This window comes from Silurus aristotelis (genome assembly GCF_946808225.1).
Source record: "Silurus aristotelis genome assembly, chromosome: 20".
Taxonomy (NCBI): domain Eukaryota; kingdom Metazoa; phylum Chordata; class Actinopteri; order Siluriformes; family Siluridae; genus Silurus; species Silurus aristotelis.
In genome coordinates this window covers 8,441,408-8,467,806 of record NC_139593.1, presented here as the reverse complement: position 1 = coordinate 8,467,806, position 26,399 = coordinate 8,441,408, and the positions used below count along the sequence as shown (strand labels likewise).

At 36.2% G+C, this 26,399-nt stretch overlaps 2 protein-coding genes across 2 annotated transcripts; one reads left to right on the top strand and one right to left on the bottom strand.

The window, feature by feature from the left end:
• The first annotated feature begins 986 nt into the window (after positions 1-986).
• On the top strand, positions 987-7,699 carry LOC310716103 (5-hydroxytryptamine receptor 3A-like). Its single transcript, XM_083522973.1, has 10 exons — positions 987-1,026; positions 1,661-1,769; positions 3,101-3,267; positions 3,361-3,405; positions 3,495-3,601; positions 3,749-3,918; positions 4,958-5,109; positions 5,221-5,431; positions 6,075-6,284; positions 7,345-7,699. The coding sequence occupies exons 2-10, from the start codon at positions 1,700-1,702 to the stop codon at positions 7,611-7,613; spliced, it is 1,401 nt and encodes a 466-aa protein (XP_083379099.1). The 5' UTR covers positions 987-1,026; positions 1,661-1,699; the 3' UTR covers positions 7,614-7,699.
• A 6,235-nt stretch (positions 7,700-13,934) lies between these two features.
• Positions 13,935-25,935, bottom strand: wbp1lb (WW domain binding protein 1-like b). The gene is made up of 4 exons (XM_083522986.1): positions 25,661-25,935; positions 17,045-17,147; positions 15,728-15,889; positions 13,935-15,210 (listed from the first exon to the last, which is right to left on the bottom strand). Exons 1-4 carry the CDS (start codon positions 25,730-25,732, stop codon positions 14,609-14,611), a joined length of 939 nt encoding a protein of 312 aa, XP_083379112.1. The 5' UTR covers positions 25,733-25,935; the 3' UTR covers positions 13,935-14,608.
• Between the last annotated feature and the right edge of the window lie 464 nt (positions 25,936-26,399).

Below are 26,399 nucleotides of genomic sequence, written 5' to 3'. Positions count from 1 at the left end.
ATAACATCTCTTTACACATGGAGAAAAACCCTGCTGAAAAAAAGAATCACAGAATTGCAAGATTTCCACTACAAATACTATTACAAACCATCATCTCTTGACTACTGTTCCATCAAAACCAATACCAAATGGTTTACGATTCCTAGTGTACATTGTAGAAAATTACTGAAACCTGTATTTGTCCTACTGAACCTTTATGGTATCCACTAGATAAAACATGTCACCAAAATAAGACAACAGGTTACCAGTATACAACATTACAATTTCAAACCAATTCAATTTCCAATAAAAAATATTACAAATTTTGTTGGGGTTTCTGTGGTTGAGGGTGCTAAAGGCACATTTCACTATAGCATTTTATCTTCTGAAAATGCACATGTAACCACTAATCATCAACATATAAACATGTCTAGTATGTAAACAAATGTATGGATGAATTAATTTGTCTTGAAAAATGTCTTAAAAACAACAAGATTTATAATTAGACATGAATTAAATTAATAATGGTTTACATTTTCTGTGTTTTAATTTCTCTGCCAATTTGATGACGACGGATACATTTCTAAAAAGAAAAGGTAAATAAAAACTTACGCTAACTCTTTAATTCACTTCACTGTTTGATTGCTGATCATTTTCACGCACATATGTGTACAAAACTTTAAATAAATGCTTTTATTTATGCAAATAAGTATTTAATATGGATACACTGAGCAAACACTCTAACAGGAATGGCTCAGGTTTACAAATGAACTTCATTCTGCTGCTTCTAATATAATGAAACTGTCTACCAAAAAACAAACAAGTGTTGCATTTTGAAGAGCATGCATTAAAATGTACATTTAAATAGAAGAAACTCAAACAGCATGCAAATGTATGAAGTTACAAACAAGTCACATCCTCCTTAAACCATCTGATGTGGTTGGTTTAAATAAAGAATGATTTAATGTTCCCTTACAAATATTCATACTCTACATTGAGTGTGTTGAGTGTGGAGTCACTGATCTGTACTTCTGAACAAACTCACTGGTAAGATAATGCTTTATATACTAATATATCCTCAATATACTGTATAGATTTATCAGTAAGTTAATAAATTAACTCTCCAAATATTTAAAAACTAGACACCAAATATTTATATTATAATTATATATTTTTTTATGTTTAATATAATTTAAATAGTTTTTTTTTTACCACCAAGATGTGTTTTTTTTTTTTTTTTTTACACAAAAGTTATTCCTAAACATATACAAACAATACACACACACAAAAAAGATATTTAGAATAAACGTCTAAATTACAACACAATTTCTTCATTTGAACTAAAAATACTTTATGGCATGTTGTTCAGTGGAACCTTATCTTTCCTACTAAACAGGGATTCACAGCAGTGGAGGCGTTTGTGACTCGTTATTACAATCATAGTCATTGAAAAAAACGTGATCTAAAATCAATGCTCGATGTTTAGACCTTTAGAATGATGTAGAGTTAGTAATGGTTACTCTTATTTATTCTATTGTTAAACATCACCTGAAAACAATTAGATTGAGAAGAGTGCAATTATGTACCAAATAGAGTCCCACCACCACCAATGTTTGATTATGATTAATATTTATCCAAAGGCAGATAAAACCATAGGACTAAATTTGTCTATTGTCCACAGGCAGAGAATTAGTGGTTGGATACACAACCTCACATTGATATGGCATGGCAAAGAGGACTCACACTGTACATGCGAGGTCTGTTTGTCTTGTTTGTTGTTGAGACTCAAGGTAAGAGCTTCGGAATGCAAATGGATTTCTTATGTGTAATAATCGTTTTTTAATATTTGATGTGTTTCTTTTCATATTTCTCATATTTGAAATCACATTTCAAAACCACAGTGATCCTGGATTCATAATTCTGCTGAAGTGTTAATTCATATAAAAGCAGCTCTGACAATAGTTCACTCAAATACATGATCGCCTTTTAAAGTAACAGCTTGTTACCATCGAAATTACATCGAAATATTACTACAGAAATGTCACTATTGAGTGACAATGAATGGCATCACTTGAAATGAAATTTAATATTTTTTAAATATGGAGTTTTGGAATGGAGTCTCCAATCTATGTGTTTTTGAAGAGGTTAAATCTGAAGTGTTTTGATGTATAATACAGGAAAGCCTTCAGGGAAGTAGACTAGATGTGTTTTGCTTCTCTTATTAACTTCAATATCCTGCGGACGGAACGACTGTTTATCTATATACAGTATATATATATCTATATATATATATAAAGCTCAAATACCACTGACTGACTCACTCACTCATCACGAAATCTCAAAAACCACTGAACGGATTGCAATGAAATTTGGAACATACCTTCCTCTTGGGTCTTAGGTGCTCACTAAGAAAGGGTTTTGAAAAATTCGGCCTGGATCGCGGCTAACTCGCGAAAAACGCGATTTCTCACGCATTGTAAACTCTTCGAAATAACATTACAGATCTTAGTGAAACTTAGTACATTGTTTCTTATTAGATGTTAGATGCACTATAAAAATTATTTTCAAAGTAGTTTGCCCTGTATCGGTACTACAAAGGGGTTGTACGTTATTTGTTGACGTTACGTTCTGATCTCTGATCATCCAGTCCTGCTCAGTGCTTACTGCTTATTGCCATATTGCTTAGCGTTCCGCCTTCTGTAGCGAAGCACGGGTACTTCCAGCTAGTAGCTAATATAATCTAGATATGGGGTCACCAACCTTTTTGAGACTGAGAGCTAATTCTTGGGTACCGATTAATGTAAAGGGCTACCAGTTTGATACACACAGATTTCAGTTTGATCTGAAATAACAAGGCTACTCATGTGGTGACCCCTGATCTATATGATAGCAGGAATTTACTTGTCTCACAGATGGCCCACAACTACCACAGCTGTGGTAGAAGAGGAATACAGCACTTGCAACAGGATTTACTATTGTTAGAAATTGAACAGGGTGGCAACAGTAACCCTGCCTTGTGGTTCCTGTGACTCTTTTGAATGTGACAAAATCTGTACACTGTTAATCATTCATATCTCAACTATTTTACAAATAACTAATCAACGGTTTTCCATGTTTCTAGTTCCCTGTGTGGAATTAACTGTAATTAATTGCACCCCCAATGATACACAATCCCTGTATAATGAAGTTGAAAAAGCCCTCTGGAGTAAAAACATACGCCCTGTTGCACATCCAAGCGATGTCCTAAATGTCAAACTAGGCGTCACTATTGCTGGAATCCCGGATGTGGCGAGTATTCCCTTATGTCTCTTTTCATAATCCTTTAATCCTATAAGGCATTAAATTTGACTTAATATCCTCCACTGCAATTTGTCTTTCCAGAGTGAAAAGGACCAGGTCATGACAGTATTTATCCTATTAACAATTGTAAGTTTCACCCACGTTAGTTTTTTATCATGTTTTGATTCCTTTCCTATTCTTCACTTTGTGAAAAACATACGTTTGAACTCCAATAGGACTGGTTAGTACCGTTTCTGGAGTGGGATATTAATACATGTGGAACAGACAAAATCTCATATCCAGTGTCTGATCTGTGGCTGCCGGATATAGAAATAAAAGAGTTGTAAGTATCAGTATCACAATTGTGATATTAATTAGTTCTTCCTTTGATTGCCATCTTTATGTTTTGAATCTAGATAAAACTACAACTACATTTAAAATGATAAAAATGATAGTCTTTTTATTTTTTTGCTCTCTGACAACATTGCAGAATGGATAAAGACAGAAGTCAGAGCATTCCCTTCCTACAGATAAATTACACTGGAGGGCTTCATTTAGTCAAAGCCAAAAGAGTTCCTGTTTCGTGTCAATTGAATATCTACAGGTTTCCGTTTGATGTCCAGGAATGCTCAATTACTTTTCTTTCCCTCATTCATGAAGGTAATGCTGTAATAACTGTAGTTATACTAGTACAACTTTGTAAAGTGACTATAGAGCCTACAAGAACAGATAAATAAAATGTGTGTGAGGAGATTTGGATTTTATAAATCTACTTTATTTAGATTTTTTTTTTTTTATAAGTCACCAATATATGTATCAGTAAAATATTAAGCATAACATTCTCAGAAACAATGTTATTGAGACAAAACCTTCAGAACATTGTCAAAGTTTCTCATTGTAATTTGTTTTTCTTAAAAAAAAAAGTTTGCTTCTGTAACAATATTACATACGGTGCCTGTCCAAAGTTTGGAAACATATTCTTTAATCATTTTCACAGACACATGCATGTTTATTTTCTGGTATGAAGGTCTTCTTGGTATAAACATTTACTTTGAACAAAACTTGCCAAAGGTGTTCTTCACAAGTTGAATATTTCTACTCGATCTTCCAAAGCAGTTCAGTAGGATTTGGGTGCAGTGACTGGAAAGGCCATTCCATGAGAGATAACACTCCAGCTGACTGTTTGCTCTTTAACTTTAACAGTTACAGAGCTTTGATGAACACTTCAGCTCACTGTCTTGTTGTATGGAGACGATTCCAATTCAGACTCATCTGGACACCGAACTTTCTTCCTGTCATTCACTGTCCAATTCTTGTGTGTTTTTGACTTTTAGCTAGTTTGTTTGTACATTGAAATACATGCGTTGCAACATGCATGTGTCCCAAAACCATAAAAGTGTTTCCAAACTTCTGAAAGGCACTAAATATAAATATTCAAGCACCACTAATTATACTACTGTATATTTTATATATTATATTACTTGTTTCACAGACCCTCCACAACATTAAAATAGCCACCTATAAATGGGTAAAGTTTACGACATATTGCTTTATAGTCCTATTAGTATCATTTTAAAAACTAATACTTTCTAACTAACACTACTGAATTGCTGAAAGAAAGAAATATTGTATCTTTGTATTGTTCATCCCCAAATGTTTTAGTCCTTACTTAATTTGTGGTGATATGCTTCTCTTTCAGAAGATGAAATGATCCTAACTTCTAAATCAGTGGAATTTTCTAAAAACTCATCTGTAGTTTCTGATTCGGGATGGAAACTCGAAGATTTGATAAAGAGTAATACCACTTATACTCTTACCAACAAAAGGAAATTTTCTTGTCAGCAGTACAATGTGAGTATAACCCACATAAATCATTGTGCCTTTCATAATGATAATTCTATCTTAAAGAGAAATCATAGCTCATGGACTGAAGCAGTGCATCTTTTTGTGTTTCTGCCACAGCTAACCCTTAGACGTGAGGCCAGTCTCTATGTGGTGAACCTCCTTGTCCCCAGCTGCTTCCTGAGTCTGTTAGACCTGTGCAGTTTCATCATGCCTCCTCAAAATATGGATCGCTCGGCTTTCAAAATGACCCTTATCCTCGGCTACACTGTCTTTCTGATCATCACTAATGATTTCCTGCCTAACAGTGTCTCCCCTACTCCTCTAATAAGTAAGTCCTGCAGTACAGTCCAGAAGCATATATACCGTATGTATCGTGGGTGTGGTGGGAAAATATTTTATAACCATTTTAAATGTTAACATAGCCTATACATACAACTTATTATATATTTGTCAGAAAACCTATCTGTGCTATAATGATGTTCATAAAAGATGAAAACATTCATCAATACGTGTTAATAATTGACCGTATAAGAAAACACATCCTGTAGTTCATTCATTCATTAATTTTCTCCCGCTTTCATCCTGTAGTTTGTTTAATAAATATTTGATTGTCAAGAACAGATGTAATTTTAATATTGCATACTGGCTATCATAAAGGTTTTTAATCCCTTACAATTATTAGTGTTATCGAAATAAGACTGGGTAAGATGTTTGAAGGTAGCCTAGATAAATCATTGCTTTGATTAAGTAAATGTCCTAATAAATGACTGAGTTTGTATCCCACCATGGCTCCAGTCTGGTATAAACCCTGAAACACTTTTACAGTACAAAATGTGATTTGCTGTACAATCTCGGATACATTTCTAACCAATTTGCTGCCAACACACATACAATCATATCTAATGATGATCGAACCAAAAGGCAATAGCATATTAACATACTTTATTGTTCTTGTTTCTTTTTCTGTGCAGATGTGATTTTTTCTCTCAGCTTGGCGCTGATGGTTGCCAGCCTTTTGGAGACCATGTTAATTGTTAACCTCAGTAACTTCCCAAACAAATACCCCAAAGTACCCCGTTGGGTGCATGTTCTCATTCTGGACTTCTTGGGACGCCTCCTGTTCATATCCCACAAATGCCCTGATGCTCAAGTGGAAGTGGTTTTAAACTCATATGCAAAAGGTAACAGGAATAATAAAAATACTATTTAGTGCTACAGAAAACTGTTTGTAAACATTTTAAAATCGGGGAAGGCACGAGGTCTGTTTAATATGTTGCGTAGATTACTTAAGGAATGTGCTGGGCCTTTAGGACCATTTATTTTTGCTCTGTCCCTTCAACAAAAAAAGGGTTTTGGGTAGAGCCCAGAGCATTTTGTTACATGATTCCCACCATATGTATCTTGAGATTCACCTCCTTCTTGCTTCGGAATAGCACTCCTATTAGTTTAACTAATAGTTTGAATTAATTTTTCCCCTCTGCTGGGAAGTTTTTATATGTAAGGTAAACACCGTGTAGGAGGAAATTGGGTGTTTGTAATGTGTGTTTGAGTTGATATGCTTGTATATTGCAATCAAAGTTCCTTGAACTGAACTGAACAACAGAGTGGAAGGACTTTATACATATAACATTTATTAACTTTTTTACATTACATACAGGGGAGAAAAATTCTCACGATCACTTACTGTAACTTTAAACGGTCATCAGTCACTTGTTTATCTCATACTTTTTGAGATAAAAAGACAAAGATAAAGCTTTATAGCTTTAAACTTTACTGTTTATCTATCTATCTATCTATCTATCTATCTATCTATCTATCTATCTATCTATCTATCTATCTATCTATCTATCTATCTATCTATCTATCTATCAATCAATCAATCAATCAATCAAAGGTCATGGGTTCAGATCCCAACACTACTGCTGGATGCTTCAGCAAAGCCCTTAACCCTCAATTGCTCAGCTGTATATCTAAGATAACTGAAAGCCAAATGCTATAAATGTAATGTAAAATGTTCATTAACATTCTCACCACAATATGATTGATTACGGCAACTCATTCTATATTTATAAATAGCAGTCTTTTCCTTATATCGGTCCTTTTTTTTTTTTGTATGTCAGACGAACGCACTGCATTAAGATAGATAAGAATATATTTTTGATCACCTAAAGTCCATCCAAACTCATTATCATAAACATGACTGTAACAGTAGCTTATGTCTCATTATACTCTTCATGAAAGCAGGGAATCCAGACATAAGAGCAATGATGTTTTCTCACACTGGAGAAAAAGAAGGGATGGAGGGTTCTGCAGTTGTGAATGAGCTGAAGAAAGTGGCCCAAGACTTGCTGACAATTCGACTGAGGGTGGAAGAACACCTGAGACCCAAGCAGGCTGAGATCGAATGGAATCTGATCGCAAATGTTATTGATCGCTTCTTGTTCCTGATTTATATCCTCTTTGTGATTGCAAGCTACATCACTATAATTGTCATATGGGCCAGTTCCTAAGTGCACTAATCAAAGTAGAAAAGGAGGAACATGTGAAGTTATAAATAAAAAATTCAATGAAAATCAAACATTTCTTCAAGTTTGAATAAGGGTTTATTATTAACTATAAGAAAGCAGCATTAAAAAATTTAAGCTCTAATTAGATTTTCACTTAGTTATTTGGATTTAGTCATAAATGTATTTTGTCATATACCGACTAAAAGCTTCTTATGTTTTGTTTGTGTTAACTTATGCACTTAAGGGAACGTTAATATAAAGCATTATAATATTAATAATGGAATAAATAAAAGCTATTCTGGAGTTGATTATTTTCCGAAATTAACAACATCCTGATGTTTTGTTATTAATGTAACTACTCTTGTTAACTTACCTTACAAATATTTTATATTACACTATACAGACAAAAATATTGGAACACCTTTGTCTTTTTCAAACTTTTTCCAAAAGTCGGAGTCACACAACTTTACAGGACGTCTCTGGGTTGTAGTAGCAATACATTTTCTCTCCACTTGAACTAGGAAACCCAAACCTGCTCCAGCAAGACAATTCCCTTGTGCACCAATTGGAGTGGAAGATTTTGAGTGGTCTTCAAATGCATTAAATACTTTTGAAAGTAATTGAAACACTGACTGCACCCCAGTCATCCTTGTTACTAAAGCTATTGTGGCTGAATGATCACAAATCTCCATAACCTTCCACCTAAATATCAAAAAACAGCAATTGGGGACTAGATGTGTAATTGAATGTTCAAAAAGCACACAACGTCCACAAACCTTTGTCCAAATAGTGTATATACACCTATGATATTAGTATGTTTCTTTTTTACCAGTCTCTCTTCTTCATTTTACTTGAAATTAATGACGTGAATAAAAATAACTACAATGTCCTCGACAATGTCCTCTGTCTTTATTCCACCATGACAGAAAGCCTAAGTGAGTCTAAAGTGACTAAAATGCTAAATAAAGGTCTTCTCACAGAACACTTCAGGAAATGATACCATCTGCCACACAACACCATGTGGAAGGTGATACTGTAGAAACACTAGTATAATAGACAGAGTGCAATAATATAAACCTGTGTTCTCTCAAATTATTGTTTCTCGACTGCTGTTAGAGAAATTGACTCACCCTTTTGACCAATCAGAATCTGGGAAACTAACAGACCTGTGATATTAACTGTAATATTAACCTTTTCAACTGTTGTCTCTTCAGTCATAAACTTCACTAATACAGTAGGTACCAGATTGTATTCCACTATGTGACTGTTCACATTATACAGGTGAATTTCAATAAATTAGAATATTATTAAAAAGTTGATTTATTTGAGTAATTTAATACAAAAAGTATAATATATAGATACATCACACACAAACGGATATATTTAAAGTGTCTATTTCTTTTTATCTTTTCAAAAAATAAAAAAATTTCATAAGACCAATAAAAAATATTTTTTTAGTGAATTGTTGGCCTTCTGGAAAGTATGTTTAGTTACTGTATACGTACTCAATACTTGGTAGAGACTCCTTTTGCTTTCATTTCTGCCTCATTCCGGCATGGCATAGAGGTGATCAGTCTGTGGCACTGTTGAGGTGGTATGGAAGCCCAGGTTTCTTTGACAGTGGCCTTCAGCTCATCCGCATTTTTTTGCTCTCTTGTTTCTCATTTTTCTCTTGACAACTGGTCTGTTGAGTTTGTTGGCCAGTCAAGCACACCAGCACTATGGTCATTTAAACAACCTTTGGTGCTTTTGGTGCCAAATCCTGCTGGTCAGCAAAGGGAAGCATGAAATGCTCTAGAACTTCCTGGTTATGGCTGTGCTGACCTTGGACTTGATAAAACACAGTGGACCAACACCAGCAGATGACATGATTTCCCAAAGCACCACTGACTGTGCAAACCTTACACTAGACTTCAAGCAACTTCGATTCTGTGCCTCTCCTCTCTTCGTCCAGACTCTGGGACCTTGATTTCCAAATGAAATGCAGAACGCAAAAACTTTTCTTTCATCTAAAAAGACGACTTTGGCCCACTGAACAACAGTCCAGTCCTTTTTGTCCTTTGCCCAGATAAGACACCTCTGACATTGTCTCTGGTTTAGGAGTGGCTTGACACAAGGAATGCGTCAGTTGTAGCCCATGGATACGTCTGTGTGTGGAGACTCTTGAACACTGACTCCAGCTGCAGTCCACCCTTCTCCCCAAATTCTCGAATGGGTTTTGTTTCACCTTTTTCTACCCTTTCCTTCTATCCAACTTTCCATTAATGTGCTTGGATACAGCACTCTGTGAACAGCAGCTTCTTTAGCGATGACCTTTTGTCTCTTACTCTCCATGTGCAGGGTGTCAATGATTGTCTCCTGTCAAGTCAGCAGTCTTTACCCATGATTGTGGAGCCTGAACCAGACTGAGACACCGTTTAGAGGTTCAGAAACCCTTTGCAGGTGTTTGCATTTAATGTGCTGATCAAAGTGTGACATCACGAGTCTCCAATACTGAACATTTTTTACAATATTAAAATTTTCTGAGATACTGAATTTTGTTTTTTCATTAGCTGTAAGCCATAATCATCAAAATTAAAAGAGATAAACACTTAAAATATATAACAAAGATATGATGAATTTATATAATGAGTTACCCTTTTTGTATTGAATTACTAAATCAACTTTTTAAATAATATTCAAATTTATTGAGATGCACCTGTTAGTGCTTATATCACTTAGTGTCTAGTCATGATAGAGCAACGAATAGTTTATTTTTTTTGTTTTTCCTTGATGATGTTTGATTTAATCACATGTTGTTTGGAGACATAAACATACTGGACATGTTTGCTCTGAATTTTCTACTTCCTCTACTTCTTAACTAGAAGTGTAGCATATAACTGTGACTAATGTTGTTTAATCCCCAATCAGTCAGATGTTAAATACACAACCTCACAAAGGCATGACTCATATAAATAGTCAAGGTAAGAGCTAGTTCATACTAAATAGACACTCACGTGTGGAAATTGTTGATGTTTTGAAGTTCTATGAAGGAGATTAACAAACCAGATTCCAAAAAAGTTGGGACACAGTACAATTTGTGAATAAAAAAGGAATGCAATAATTTACAAATCTTATAAACTTATATTTTATTCACAATAGAATATAGATAACATATCAAATGTTGAAAGTGAGATGTCATGCCAAATATTGGCTCATTTTGGATTTCATGAGAGCTACACATTCCAAAAAAGTTGGGACAGATAGCAATAAGAAGTTAAATGTACATATAAGGAACAGCTGGAGGACCAATTTGCAACTTATCAGAAAGGAGTTTCTCAGAGAAAAATTGCAAAGAGTTTGAAGTAATCATCACTTACAGTGCATAATATCATTCAAAGATTCAGAGAATCTAAAACAATCTCTGTGCGTAAGGGTCAAGGCCGGAAAACCATACTGGATGCCCCTGATCTTTGGGCCCTTAGACGGCACTGCATCACATACAGGAATGCTACTGTATTGGAAATCACAACATGGGCTCAGGAATACTTCCAGAAAACATTGACGGTGAACACAATCCACCGTGTCATTCACGGTTGCCGGCTAAAACTCTATATGTCAAAAAAGAAGCCATATCTAAACATGATCCCGAAGCTCAGGCGTTTTCTCTGGCCAAGGCTCATTTAAAATGGACTGTGGCAAAGTGGAAACTGTTCTGTGGTCAGACGAATCAAAATTTGAAGTTCTTTTTGGAAAACTGGGACGCCATGTCATCCGGACTAAAGAGGATAAGGACAACCCAAGCTAAGTTCAGAAACTTGCATCTCTGATGGTATGGGGTTGCATGAGTGTGTGTAGCATGTGCAGCTTACACATCTGGAAAGGCACCAACAATGCTGAAAGGTATTTCCAAATTTTAGAACAACATATGCTCCCATCCAGATCTTTCACCCATAGAAAACATTTGGTGCATCATAAAGAGGAAGATGCGACAAAGAAGACCTAAGACAGTTGAACAACAAGAAGCCTGTATTAGACAAGAATGGGACAACATTCCTATTCCTAAACTTGAGCAACTTGTCTACTCAGTCCCCAGATGTTTGCAGACTGTTATAAAAAGAGGAGGGGATGCCACACAGTGGTAAACATGGCCTTGTCCCAACTTTTTTGAAATTATTTTTGATATTTTCCCCTTAAAATTATAAATGTTCTCAGTTTAAACATTTGATATGTCATCTATGTTGTATTCTGAAACTCTGTTTTTATTCACAGTTTGTACAGTGTCCCAACTTTTTTGGACGAAGTTTCCAATATCATTGGGTAGACATAGTAGTTCTACATTGTACATTTTAAGTTCTACATTTTCTCATAGAGCAAAGTATTTTTGTGTCTTATTATCTACAAGAGAAAGATAACAAAATAAATGATAAAAAAATTTACAATGTTTATCAGGGTTTTTGAAACACATGTATGTGACTTTTATATCTATGCAACAAACTAGTTTAAAGACAAAACCCACAGTAATTGGACAGTGAATGATGGGGAAAATGTTTTGTGGACATTTGACATTTGTATCTAAAAGAACTTGTGTAAGTCAGAGAACAGGAGAGAAAAGGTTAGCCTACTTCTTTACAGCCACAGTCAAACATGAAGGTAAACGCTTAATCGTTTGGGGTTGTTTTGGAGCAGGGAATGTTGGAGACTTATTTTGGGTGAAAGGAAAAGAAAACCAATGTGGCTACCATTCCATACCTCAACACCATGCAATTCCGTCTCGACTGTGGCTCATTGAAACCGAATTCACTGTACAAAAATACCATGACCTGAAGCTGACCTGACTCTGTAAGCGTTATTTAGAGAGCAAATTTAGAGATTGTAATCTACCATTAAATAGCCCTCCCAGTTACGGCACCTTAATCCTAAAAGAGCTGCTCTGGGATGAACTGGATCGCAAGTTTAGAAAGAAATATCCAAATAGCAAAGAATATCTTTGGCAAGTTTTACAAGTGGCATGGTAAAGTATTTTAGCTGAATGTTTGGAGAAACAAACTGTCCGGATGCCAAGAGTGTGGAAATCTGTTATTAATGCTAAGGTAGAATTTTTCAATGAACATAAAGTTTAACATCTGTATATGTATATATACATATGGAATCAAGTAGAAAGTAAATCTTCCAAACCTTATAAACATGCCTAGTTTGTTGCTTATAAACAAAAGAAACCTTAAAGCGTCTCTCAGAAACCATAAAAATCTAGGAGTTTTTCAAACAGGCATGTTGTGTCTTTCCAACTTTCTTGGCACCTTAATTTTGAGGACTGTGAGAAGTACGCAAAATTTTTTTTATTGTGAAAGCAAATCGAAACAAAATGTCAACACTCTTATCAATGTATCCAAAGATCCAAAGGTCCACAAATGACCTTTTCTCCCCCAGCAAACAGCAAATCAGAACAGAAATTAAATTCATGAGTTTTAAATAAAAAGAAAGTATTAGAAACACACAATATTTATGTCCCCCAAAACACCTCTGACATCCCAAAAAATCAAACATTTAAATCAGGCACATTTGGGTTGAAGTTAGCCAAATGAAAGTAGTGTTTTCTAAAGTCATTTTACGGCTGTGGAAAATAAAGGATTTTATAAACCTTAAAGCTTATGTATGCTTGCAAATCATTTTGTTTATTCTGCAAGTTGACACATTTTTGGACTATATAAAGTAAACCTGTATACAAGCAAGATTGGACCTAGACCCTTCAATTCAAATCTACTTATATGTTGCCCTCTTGTGGAAATAAAAAAAAAAGGCAAAATACTGTAGGTTTAAGTGATTATTAACAATATTGCATGTTTGGTCACACAATTAGTATTTTTATTTTGTCTTTCCTCCAAGTTTTGAAATAGGCAATTGTCTTGGTCAAATAAAATGATCTGCAATTTATTTCCTAACCGGTATATATCATCATCATCATCTTCACCCTCATCATTAGAGACTTGCAGGGCCACTAATTTTGCTAGGAGACTTTTACGTATATATAAATGGTCTCCTAGTCATTAATTTAACCCTACATTTAATCAATAATAAACTCTATACGAAATCAAGTGTTTTTTTTTTTTTATGTCCAAATTTCTCTATTCCTGCAAAATCATTAAACACAGACTGTTTGGCACTTAGAAATTTCATTAGATTTTTTTAAATCTTGCAAATCTGACTTTCAAAATGAATCATTATAGCTTTTATAAAAAAAATTTTTTCTGTCAGTTTGCAGTAATTCAAGCTGAAAATAACGCAACAAAATCAATTGCAAGATGTGAATTTCTCGGCACAAAAAGCAGCAGCCCAGTCCAGCTATTTACTTATAGTGGTTTATTGTAATAGTTGATTCCATCTAAAAGCATTTAAGGCTTGAATTACTAAAACTGGCCCCAATGACAAAACATGAAAAAAAAATCAAGCTGTAACTGTAGAAACAGTGGGTGATCTGAGGGGGACCAAGCATCTTTTAGCATCCTTTACAAATAAAACTTTCATAGGTTCTTACCAGGTCACATTATACAATAGAGTCCATAAATAAACATTAGCATGATGTATGATGATGGCTCAATGCTAATCATGTCAAAAGCCTGAGTAAAGCCTATTAATGGTGATGTTTTCAGTAAACCACTGTGAAAACAGTTACAGGAACATCTTCCAGCCCCAATAAATGACCAGAAACACCAAATATTACTCTCACCAAAACATAATAACGTTCATTACACCGAACAATTATATTGAACTTGTGTGATCTTTGGATCTTTTCATTATCTCAAGTCACTGTTCATAGCTTTGGATTCTTCTAACTTCCTAAACAATGTCTAATACAAATTACCATTAGGTGTGAATGATTGTGTACACTCCAGGACATACTATTCCCATCATTCAACCATCAGACTGTAAAAAGGCTAACACACACTGTATATACTATCCAAATAACATCGGGTGCAGTGTTGCATCTCTGTTTCCTCAGTGTTTGATATCTTTCCCCTTTAGCTCTGACAGCCCTGTGGCCCCTCCTGCTCATCAATAGTATGCAAGTACAGGCAGAGAGGATGGAACTCTAGTGATGGTGATCTGTCAAGCTCAGTCCCCTGCTCACCATCTTTATCATCTCTAGCTCCACAGCTCTCACAAAGCTCCATCGAGCCACCAGGGCCTTCATTTGTTAACGGCTCATCAAGTCCTTCAGGGGTTTGGCTCTCAGTTTCTTGGCTGCACAGACACACTTCAATGCCGGAGTCACCTGTAAAGTGGCGCTGTCTTTGAATGAACCCGTCCTTCTCCTCTTCAGACTCTTCTACATCTCTTTCCTGGTCCTGTTTCAGCATGGTCTCCCTGCCTGTCCCATCAGCTCTGTGCTGATCATCCTGTGAGTACTCAAGCCCCACTGTACCAGGCCTGGAGCACAGTGGGCTCGATGTTGTGGGCACAGGTGTGACCTGTCTGGATGGACATTGCGCCTCCTCCTGGTCATTAATGGTACAAGCTGGTGGTCCAGTGTTTAAGTTTAAGTTACAGTAAGGAGGTGGTGGGGTAAGAGGATCATTTGTTACATCCTCATAGTCAGGTAGGAGATAACTTGGTAGAAACCCTGAAAAGTGCAAAATGTCAAGAATGTCATAAAACAAATATGGCGCCTAGTTATGTAATAACTGTGTAATAACTGTGTAATAACTGTTTGTTCAAGCAGATTCTTAAATCTTTATCAGTTACTGCAAACAGGGTCAAGACACATTATCTCTTGACCTTTATCTGTGTTATTGATTCAGAGTATTATTTATTAGTGTTGTGAAAGCTATACAATTACAATAAAGCAATGAGTTTTGTGACTGACACAAGCATCTTGATTGATAGAATTCTGTCTGCACGGCACAACGAGTTTCCAAAGCATACTGCCTGCTTTAAGGTGTGTGTAGAATACTGTATGTAAGCTGACTCCCAGTATCAACATTGACAAAATCTCAAATTGCCTTGGGTAGTTTTCTTTTGGCGTTGGAATACGTCTCCTGATGCTTTGAGTTGATGAGAATATACAGCGTCATGGGATATTTCAAATGGTTTAAAACATACAGACACACCGATAGAAAGAGTTTGGATGAGACTCTTACTGAAGTAGAATGGAGTTGAGGTGTAGTTGCAAGCCTCTTGGTAGGCGATCAGGTTGATCTCATGCTGTCGCTGCTGCTGCTGCAGTCTGTGCTTGATGCGACGGTGACGCCACACACAGCAACAGATCACGAATAAGATGACAGCACACATCAACCAGAACCCTATTTCATAATAACAAATACAATAAAAAAATACATTAATGATTAATGCCGTGTATATACACGCACTACCTGTCATACGTTTGAAAACACCTAGTCTTTTATGGTTTCTGAAAGATATATACATGTTTCTTTTGTTTATATGCAACAAACTAGGTAATTGAACGGTATTAGGATTTACTGTCTTGATATCCAGACACTTGATTTCTCCAAAAATTCAGCTGAAATACTTTGCCATGCCTCTTGTAAAACCTGGCAAAGATGTTCTTCACTAGTTGGAGATTCCTTTTTGAACTTGCATTCCAGTTCATCCCAGAGCAGTTCAATAGGATTTAGGTTCGGTGACTAGGCAGGACATTCCATGATAGATTAACACTCCAGCTTACTGTCTGCTCTCTAAATAACACTTACAGAGTTTAGACGTTTGCTTCAGCTCATTGGCATGCTGTTTGGTGACAATGGTTCCAATGAGCCACAGTCCAGACAGAATTGCATGGTGTTGGGGTATGGAATGTTATCCATGTTGGTTCGGTTTTCCTTTCACCCGGAATACGTCTCCAACCAAAACAACCCCGAAGCAATAAGCGTCCACCTCCATGTTTGACCGTGGGTGTATGGTCTGATAACATCTTCTCTCCTGTTCTTCATACATTCTTCCTCTTCCATATGTTCTACTCATTGTACAAACCGAATCACATATCACAATTGGTAGCATTTGAGGACATAGTAACATCAGGCAAGTAGAAAAGAAAACTTTAAAAGACACTGGCTTCAAGAATTATTTAAAGTAAGTGCATTTCTAGTATTTTTCAATAGCGTTCAATAATTCTATCAGAAAATAATAATATTAATATCTATTATTAATAATATCTGTAATTCTACAGAACAAGACCTTGTCCAGCATGAAAAGAGAAAAATACACTAGGAAGTAAAAAAATTGGTTTTGCTGCAGGCGGATAAGGAGCCCATGAAAAGGACAGGATAAGTAGACACACATGTCATGTCAATCAATTGTCCTAAAAAATACATTAAACAAGTGCTTTAAGCCTCACTGTTTAAAGGAGATGTAACATAAATGAGTCACTTTCAGTGATTTTCTGGCTCATTTAATCACTTCCCTAATAAGAGACATTATTGACAATGTATAGGTGTACTCACACCATAACTCATAGTAGTAACTGCAGCACTGCAGGTCTTCACAGCAATGCCCTGATTCACAAATGTAGCTCTGGTTATTCCTCCCAATACATCGTTGTGCCTGCTAAAGAGGCGAAGAAAACATGCTTAAGGCTTGCAAATAGAGGCAGACAGGGTAGCAGGACATATACACAGTCATCATATCAAACACTGCTCTAATAAATTATAAAATTAAAAATTAAATTATAAAAATAAAAATTAAATATATTATGAGTAGGCTAAAGCATAAATGAGTCTATATTCCTGGACCATTACACATCCACACAAATATATATATAAAAAAAAAATAAGAAATTATCACATTAATTTATCCAGGAATCAATTAATTAAATTTGCATTTAATCCAATCTATTATACAGTGCTAATGGGCACATTCTCATACATTTATAAGTCTGTACACATAAAATGCAGCTGACACATTATAATACATTTTAAGACATTTCTGATTGTATGTGAAAGAAAATTCATTAAAATGTCATCCCTATATGACTCCGCCCCTTTTAAAAGAATAGCATTCATTCATCAGTACCGTTCCACAGACCCTTTGTATCTATCTCAAAGGGAAATTAAGCTGTTCTGGTGGCTTGTGGTGTTAAAAAATTACAGATCGGACATTTCTTAAATATTCAACCATGCCATAGTCAAAGTTTGAGGTGAATATTAAATGAAGCTGCTTTGAATGGACTTTTGCTTTGTGAGTGTACAGCTGTTTCGGGAAAAAAATATAATTACAAATACAATTAAACAATACAATTGATTTGTAGAGCACTTTTAACGAAGGATATTGAGATAAATAGGTTGTAAAATCTAAATGTATATATGAGAGCCTTATATATAAACTTATATATACCCTGATCATTTTATCTCTAATGAGTGGGCCACTGGTGATAGTGGCAAGGAAACCAGACTCAAAAGGTACCCATCCTCATCTGGGTGGCACCAAATGTCTATTCATTATAGTTCCAACACTGTTGATGTGTACTGTTTATTAAATGACACTTAAATGCGGGACTGTTCATGCAGATTCAAGCCATTATAGCAGCCTCTTTTTAACTCATTACTTATTCAATTCATCCTTATAGTTCCTGAGTTTCTAAGTAACTTGATTGATCTTTATCTTTATTAAAATCCTTTTCAAAGTGTCCACTGAGGGTATATGATTACACTGACTTCATCGCATTGTAGTTCCAGGACCTCGATTTAATATCTTGTTGCTACATCCAGGTTTATCGTGTGCATTTGTTCAGTTTCCAGCAGTGAACAAAGTGCACCATTCCTGCACTAAAAGTACAAATCGCCTGCTTAAATATTACACCAGTTAAAGTACTCCGTTTGCATTTCTACTTGATTACAGGTAAAAAAAAGTACTCGCTATTGAATGTATCGAAAGTAAATATTTCACATATACGTATACATATATTTAGTGTACTTGTTTATTTAGCTTTTGCACAATTTTTACCTTTACAACAGTGTCTTTATTTTCACAGCCATATACTTATAACTATTTATATAAAAAATTATATATATATATATATATATATATATATATATATATATATATATATATATATATATATATACAGTGAGGAAAATAAGTATTTGAACACCTTGCTATTTTGCAAGTTCTCCCACTTAGAAATCATGGAGGGGTCTGAAATTGTCATCGTAGGTGCATGTCCACTGTGAGAGACATAATCTAAAAAAAAAAAATCCAGAAATCACAATATATGATTTTTTAACTATTTGTTTGTATGATACAGCTGCAAATAAGTATTTGAACACCTGAGAAAGTCAATGTTAATATTTGGTACAGTAGCATTTGTTTGAGGTCAAACGTTTCCTGTAGTTTTTCACCAGGTTTGCACACACTGCAGGAGGGATTTTGGCCCACTCCTCCACACAGATCTTCTCTAGATCAGTTAGGTTTCTGGCCTGTCGCTGAGAAACACGGAGTTTGAGCTCCCTCCAAAGATTCTCTATTGGATTTAGGTCTGGAGACTGACTAGGCCACGCCAGAACCTTGATATGCTTCTTACAGAGCCACTCCTTGGTTATCCTGGCTGTGTGCTTCGGGTCATTGTCATGTTGGAAGACCCAGCCTCGACCCATCTTCAATGCTCTAACTGAGGGAAGGAGGTTGTTCCCCAAAATCTCGCAATACATGGCCCCGGTCATTCTCTTCTTAATACAGTGCAGTTGCCCTGTCCCATGTGCAGAAAAACACCCCCAAAGCATGATGCTACCACCCCCATGCTTCACAGTAGGGATGGTGTTCTTGGGATGGTACTCATCATTCTTCTTCCTCCAAACACGTTTAGTGAAATTATGACCCAAAAGTTCTATTTTGGTCGCATCTGACCACATGACTTTCTCCCATGACTCCTCTGGATCATCCAAATGGTCATTGGCAAACTTAAGACGTGCCTGGACATGTGCTGGTTTAAGCAGGGGAACCTTCTGTGCCATGCATGATTTTAAACCATGACGTCTTAGTGTATTACCAACAGTAACCTTGGAAACGGTGGTCCCAGCTCTTTTCAGGTCATTGACCAGCTCCTACCGTGTAGTTCTGGGTTGATTTCTCACCTTCCTTAGGATCATTGAGACCCAACGAGGTGAGATCTTGCATGGAGCCCCAGTCCGAGGGAGATTGACAGTCATGTTTAGCTTCTTCCATTTTCTAATGATTGCTCCAACAGTGGACTTTTTTTCACCAAGCTGCTTGGCAATTTCCCCGTAGCCCTTTCCAGCCTTGTGGAGGTGTACAATTTTGTCTCTAGTGTCTTTGGACAGCTCTTTGGTCTTGGCCATGTTAGTAGTTGTATTCTTACTGATTGTATGGGGTGGACAGGTGTTTTTATGCAGCTATTGACCTCAAACAGGTGCATCTAATTTAGGATAATAAATGTAGTGAAGGTGGACATTTTAAAGGCAGACTAACAGGTCTTTGAGGGTCAGAATTCTAGCTGATAGACAGGTGTTCAAATACTTATTTACAGCTGTATCATACAAATAAATAGTTTAAAAATCATATATTGTGATTTCTGGATTTTCTTTTTTAGATTATGTCTCTCACAGTGGACATGCACCCACGATGACAATTTCAGACCCCTCCTTGATTTCTAAGTGGGAGAACTTGCAAAATAGCAGGGTGTTCAAATACTTATTTTCCTCACTGTATATATATATATATATATATATATGATGCCAAACTGCATTTCGTATGCAATGACTATAAAGTTTTATCTATCTATCTATCTATCTATCTATCTATCTATCTATCTATCTATCTATCTATCTATCTATCTATCTATCTATCTATCTATCTATGCTGACCTTTTTTTACTTTTCTATAAAAAAGTATATTTTTTATAATTTCATGCAAAAATCAATACTCCATTCTCCTGCACATCAGCACTTCTGAACAAGAGTCTTTATTATTTAACACAATTTATTTTATTTTATTTTTTTAATTTACTTTAAAGTAGTGAGGAATGGCACTTTAATAAAAAAAAATTTCAAGTAGTGCAGAAAAATATTACACATTAAAATGTAGCGAAGGTAAAGGAAACGTTTTTCCGAGCTTAATATGCTTTGATAAAATTCTATATTACTGTCCCAACACTGTGAAGAAAACTGGTACCTTCACTGAAAAAAAAGCATGAACCATTCAGGCACAATAATGAATCAGTATCTACCTGTTGTCCTCGCATAGAGCTACCAGTCCACGGATAGTCCTGTGATTGCATCTCCTTTTTTAATCTCGTGTATTAAAGGCAAAGAAAGAAACATACACTCACCCTCAACCATGGTCCACACACACACACACACACACACACACACACACACACACACACACACACACACACACACACACACACAAAACTTGTTTTCTGGAAATCAGTGGAGCGAGGAGAGAAAATGGGTCACATTTTAAGAAGAGTGGTGTGTTTGTTTTTAAAGACTGCGTATGTCTTCCCCATACCCATCATCTGCAAATAAGGACAAAAGTAGTTGGAAAACTTTCTTTTTCCAGCCATATGTGGTTCTTCACCAAACTATCTCCAAAGGTTTGGAGGCACACACTTGTATAGAATGTATTTGGATGCAGTAGAAATAAATGTTCCCTTCACCTGAACTAAGAGACCCAAACCATTAACAGCATAACAATACCCTGTGCATAAAGTCAGTTCCTTGAAGAGATGCTTGGGAAGATCTTAAGTGGCCTGCAATACAGACCTGACCTCAACTGTACTGCACATCTTTGGGATGATTGTGAATGCTAATTGCACCCCAGGCCTCCTCACCTCACCTATATAAGTACCTGACTGTACTAACAACCTTGTGGCTGAATGAGCACAAATCTCCACAAGCACACTCCAAATTCTAGTGGAACATCTTCACAGAAGAGTGGAGGATATAATAACCGTATATGGGGACTAAGTGTGTGATGGTATGTTCAGAAAGCACATACAAATCATATGCTCAGGTTTCCATATATGTATGTCCATATATTGTGTGTCTATGACCATAATGCTCTGGTTATACAAATACGCTCTGACTCAGGGAGTTCAGGCTCGTCTTTGAACATCATCTGATCTTGGAGTCTGTGTTAATTACATTCTTTTTGTTCCACTCTACAACTCTTCCCTCCCGTGGGGTCAAAAAACACATCAGTCACATTTACATGAACAGATGCAAGATGGGCGCTGAGTTTGATATCATAATCATTTTCATAATCATATATGTATGGAAACAAGCCTTTTCCAGAGCTTTAAAAGGGTTTTTTTTATGGAGGTATATAACTAATAATAATAATAATAATAATAACAATAAGCTGTTGTATACCGCATAATCAAGTTTAATATCATCCAGTGACTATCTAATATTGCAGAATTTTATGTGACTGTGATAAAATTGTGCACGTTATTAAATTATGAGGATGATCTGAGGATTAACTTTACAAATTTCTAATCAATTGTTCTGGTTATTTAATCGAAAATGGTCCCAAAAGAACAAATTTTAGAGAATGGCCTAGAGCAAGGGTCGGCTGGCAAACCTTGATCCAGTTCGGGACACAACAAGGTTTCTCTACAATAAGTGCTGTATCAGAACTGATCAACAAACAGTATGAATTCAGTGTAGCAGTATTTCAGCAACTCTGAGCTGCTTCAGATTCTGGAAGCTAGTGTTTGTAGCAGATCTGGTATGTCCAGGGAATTTTTCAAAAGTCTGTATTCAATTAGAGATCACAGGAGGGCAATGTTAGAGTTAGAAGGGCGTTTAAAAGAAATATACATTTTAACAAGTGATAGAAAGACAACAGATGCTGTGTATTACCATGACGTCTCCTATTGGATATTTTTTCTGTTCAGAAGAAATATGATTCTCTTCTATTCTTTTGTGAGTAAATTACCAGACTCTGCAAAGCTTTTCCCCCACGTGCCATCGGGCTCCTCAACTCACTTTGGCAATACAAATAAACACCTATGGACCTGTCATGACTATAACAGCTAAACTGCACACTTTTTCTTGTGTATTATTCAGACTAGTCATGTGCTATTTAACCCAGCCATTAGGGAGGCACAAGCCAGTGCACTCTTAGTGCCGGTCCCAAGCCCGGATAAATGGGGAGGGTTGTGTTAGGAACGGCATCCAGTGTAAAACATGTGCCAAATCAAATATGCGGATCACGAATTAGAAATTCATACCGGATCGGTCGAGGCCCGGGTTAACAACGACCGCCACAGGTATCGTTAGCCGACAGGGTACCAGTGGAAAATAGGCTACTGTTTGTCGAAGGAGAAAAAGGAGAGGAGGAAGACGTCTACAGAGACAGCAGGAAAAGGAGAAGTGTAGGAGGGTGGAGGTTCAGGTTGGTACTTTAAATGTTGGATTATGACTGGTAAAGGGAGAAAGGGAGCTGATATGATGAAGTGGAGACCAAGTGGAAAGGAAAAACGGCCAGGAACATTGTAGGGGGGTTTAAAATGTTCTTTCATGAGGAAGGTAAGGGAGGCACTATTGAGATGGTTTGGACATGTGCAGAGGAGGGACATGGGGTATATCGGTAGGAGAATGCTGAAAATGGAGCCAACAGGAAGGAGGAAAAGAGGAAGACCAAGGAGGGGGTTTATGGATGTGGTCAGGGGAAGACATGCAGGTAGTTGTTTTGAAAGAGGCAGATGTAGAGGACAGGGGGGTATGGAGACGGATGATCCGCTGAGGCGACCCCTAATGGGAGCAGCCGAAAGAAGAAGAAGAAGAGGTCATGTGCTATTTATTCTTTTCATCACTTGAGCACTTTATATGCATCACGGACGGTTTATATTCTTGCTCTACAATAATGTAAATCACTACAATGTGAACAATTATTGTGCAATCAGCCTCAATGCCTTTACAATATTGTGCAATATTTAGCCTTTTTTTCCTATTGTGTCTATTGTTTTATCCATGTGTGTACTGGGATGTGATTTATTAATTTTTCTCATGATGTCTATTGTGTTGTCTCCTGACTATTGTGCTGTCTATCTGTTACCTGTCTTGCCTACTGACTGTATATATCTGCACATGGAGCTTTTGGAGAAACGCGGTTAAGTTCTGCTTCGCACATTGCTGCCTGGTTGAATGCAAAAATGGCATAACTCTATTGTTCAAAATGATCCTGTGGGATTCTGCCTGGTCTGCTGTACAGAGAGTGAAATGCAGGGATGGCCTTGGTTTTTTCACCAAGTGATGCTGTCTCAGTTCCATTTTTAACTCAGTATTTGCTCATTCTTGACATTTTGTTCATTCTTGACATCAGTGCACCTTAATCTATAGTCTCTTAGGCTATCCACCTGATAACACTGAGATGATCATGTACTTTCCTTTTCTCTTTTTATTAACATTACAACTTACTGTGTACTTTATGTAACGCTATGTAAGATCCCACCTGAATATACGATCATAATGTACATAGAAGCAGTATATTATTTTGCAACTTTTGTGTAGTTCTCAGATTCCCTCCTGATTGCACAACTGTCAACAGCATATCATGTATTCTATCTATCTATCTATCTATCTATCTATCTATCTATCTATCTATCTATCTATCTATCTATCTATCTATCTATCTATCTATCTATCTATCTATCTATCTATCTATCTATGACTTTGCTCTGACTCTGCATGGACAATCTTAAAATTATGTAGACTAATGTACTGGGCCAGACAGGAAGAATAACTTTTCAATGTGTTTTATGTTCTTTCATTCCATTGAATTTTGTGTTCTGCAAAATTTGATTTTTAAACATTACCATACTTGCCTTTTGTAGCATTACATTTGCCTATTTAAAAAAATACTACTTAAAAGTTTATCCTTGAAGCTTATGTAGACAAAAATAATAAATAAATGAATAAATAAATAAATTATTTAATTAATTAATAATATATATATATATATATATATATATATATATATATATATATATATATATATATATATACAGTACAGACCAAAAGTTTGGACACACCTTCTCATTCAAAGAGTTTTCTTTATTTTGATGACTATGAAAATTGTAGAGTCACACTGAAGGCATCAAGGGCTATTTGACCAAGAAGGAGAGTGATGGGGTGCTGCGCCAGATGACCTGGCCTCCACAGTCACCGGACCTGAACCCAATCGAGATGATTTAGGGGTGAGCTGGACCGCAGAGTGAAGGCAAAAGGGCCAACAAGTGCCAAGCATCTCTCAGGGAACTCCTTCAAGACTGTTGGAAGACCATTTCAGGTGACTACCTCTTGAAGCTCATCAAGAGAATGCCAAGAGTGTGCAAAGCAGTAATCAAAGCAAAGGGTGGCTACTTTAAAGAACCTAGAATATGAAATTTTTTAGTTGTTTCACACTTTTTTGTTATGTATATAATTCCATATATAATTCCACATTTGTTAATTTATAGTTTTGATGCCTTCAGTGTGAATCTACAATTTTCATAGACATGAAAATAAAGAAAATCTTTGAATAAAAAGGTGTGTCCAAACTTTTGGTCTGTACTGTATATATATATATATATTGTGCGTGTGTGTGTGTGTATTATATATATATATATATATATATATATATATATATATATATATATATATATATATATATATATATATATATATATATATGCAAATACATCACAATACAATACATTAATAACGCTGCAATGCTCATACCTGGTGGTTTGATACATTATATATTATATCATTATATCACAGAAAAAAATACATTAGATATTACAGCCACATCCGCATTGCGACTAACCACACCTCCTTCTCTATGATTGGCCAGGCCTTCATGCTCTTAACCAATCTAATGATGGGAGTGTTGGAGAGAAACTTATAAACCAATCATATCTCACAAGGAGGGGTTCTGAAAGCTAATCCTAACGAAGAAGGCGGAGACTTTAGAATATGGGTAGGAGAACAAAAGTATGAGTTTTGTTTACACCTCGGGGCTGCACAAATCCACGTATTAAACAGCACACGATTAAACTTTTTATTTGTAAAATCAAACTTTCATGCAAATATATATATAAAAAAGAATCTCACCTGGTCAAAAGTCGCCTGAGTGGGACGGACAGGTCCAGCGGTGTAAAAAAACAAACCCATTCCTGCACACATCGGGGTCGGACTTTGTTTATTTCATTGTGCGTGTCAGAGACGTAAAAAGCGACTACATTTGCCGTCTTCCTTCCCCCAGCACATGGCTGCAGTGCCTCCGGAGGAACACCGTGCCCCTCTGCGCCCAGCTGTTGCACAACATCCGCACATCCAGCGCCACGTGCGCAAACGAATAGGACACAGATGCCTAAAAGTGGCCCCGCCCACTAAACGCGCACTGCTCCCGGATTGGATGAGGACCTGGTCAACTCTGACGTAACATATTCTCATAAAACTATAGTCAAAAAACTTAACCCCGCCCTGAAACACATGTACCGTGTCTATGCTGAAATATTTGTGACGTATTTATCGGTCACTCTGTTGGTTTTTATTTTCCCCCACTGTAAATTTGTGTGCCAGTCTGCCATCACTTGTCGACCTTACTGATATATTTGTAATGGCACTTTTTCAGGTCCTCCAGTGACATTCAAGTCATATTAATAAGGAATCCAAAATAGAAGACATCGGGGCAACTTTTCCACTCAAAGTCCCAAAATTCAATGCAGTGAAACGATGCAGCGCTGATTTATGGTAGACGAGGATAAACATATATCATTCCCCTTCATTTTTAAGTTCTGTAAAGCTAATTTGAGACAACGTCCATTGTGAAAAGCTCTATAGAAATGAA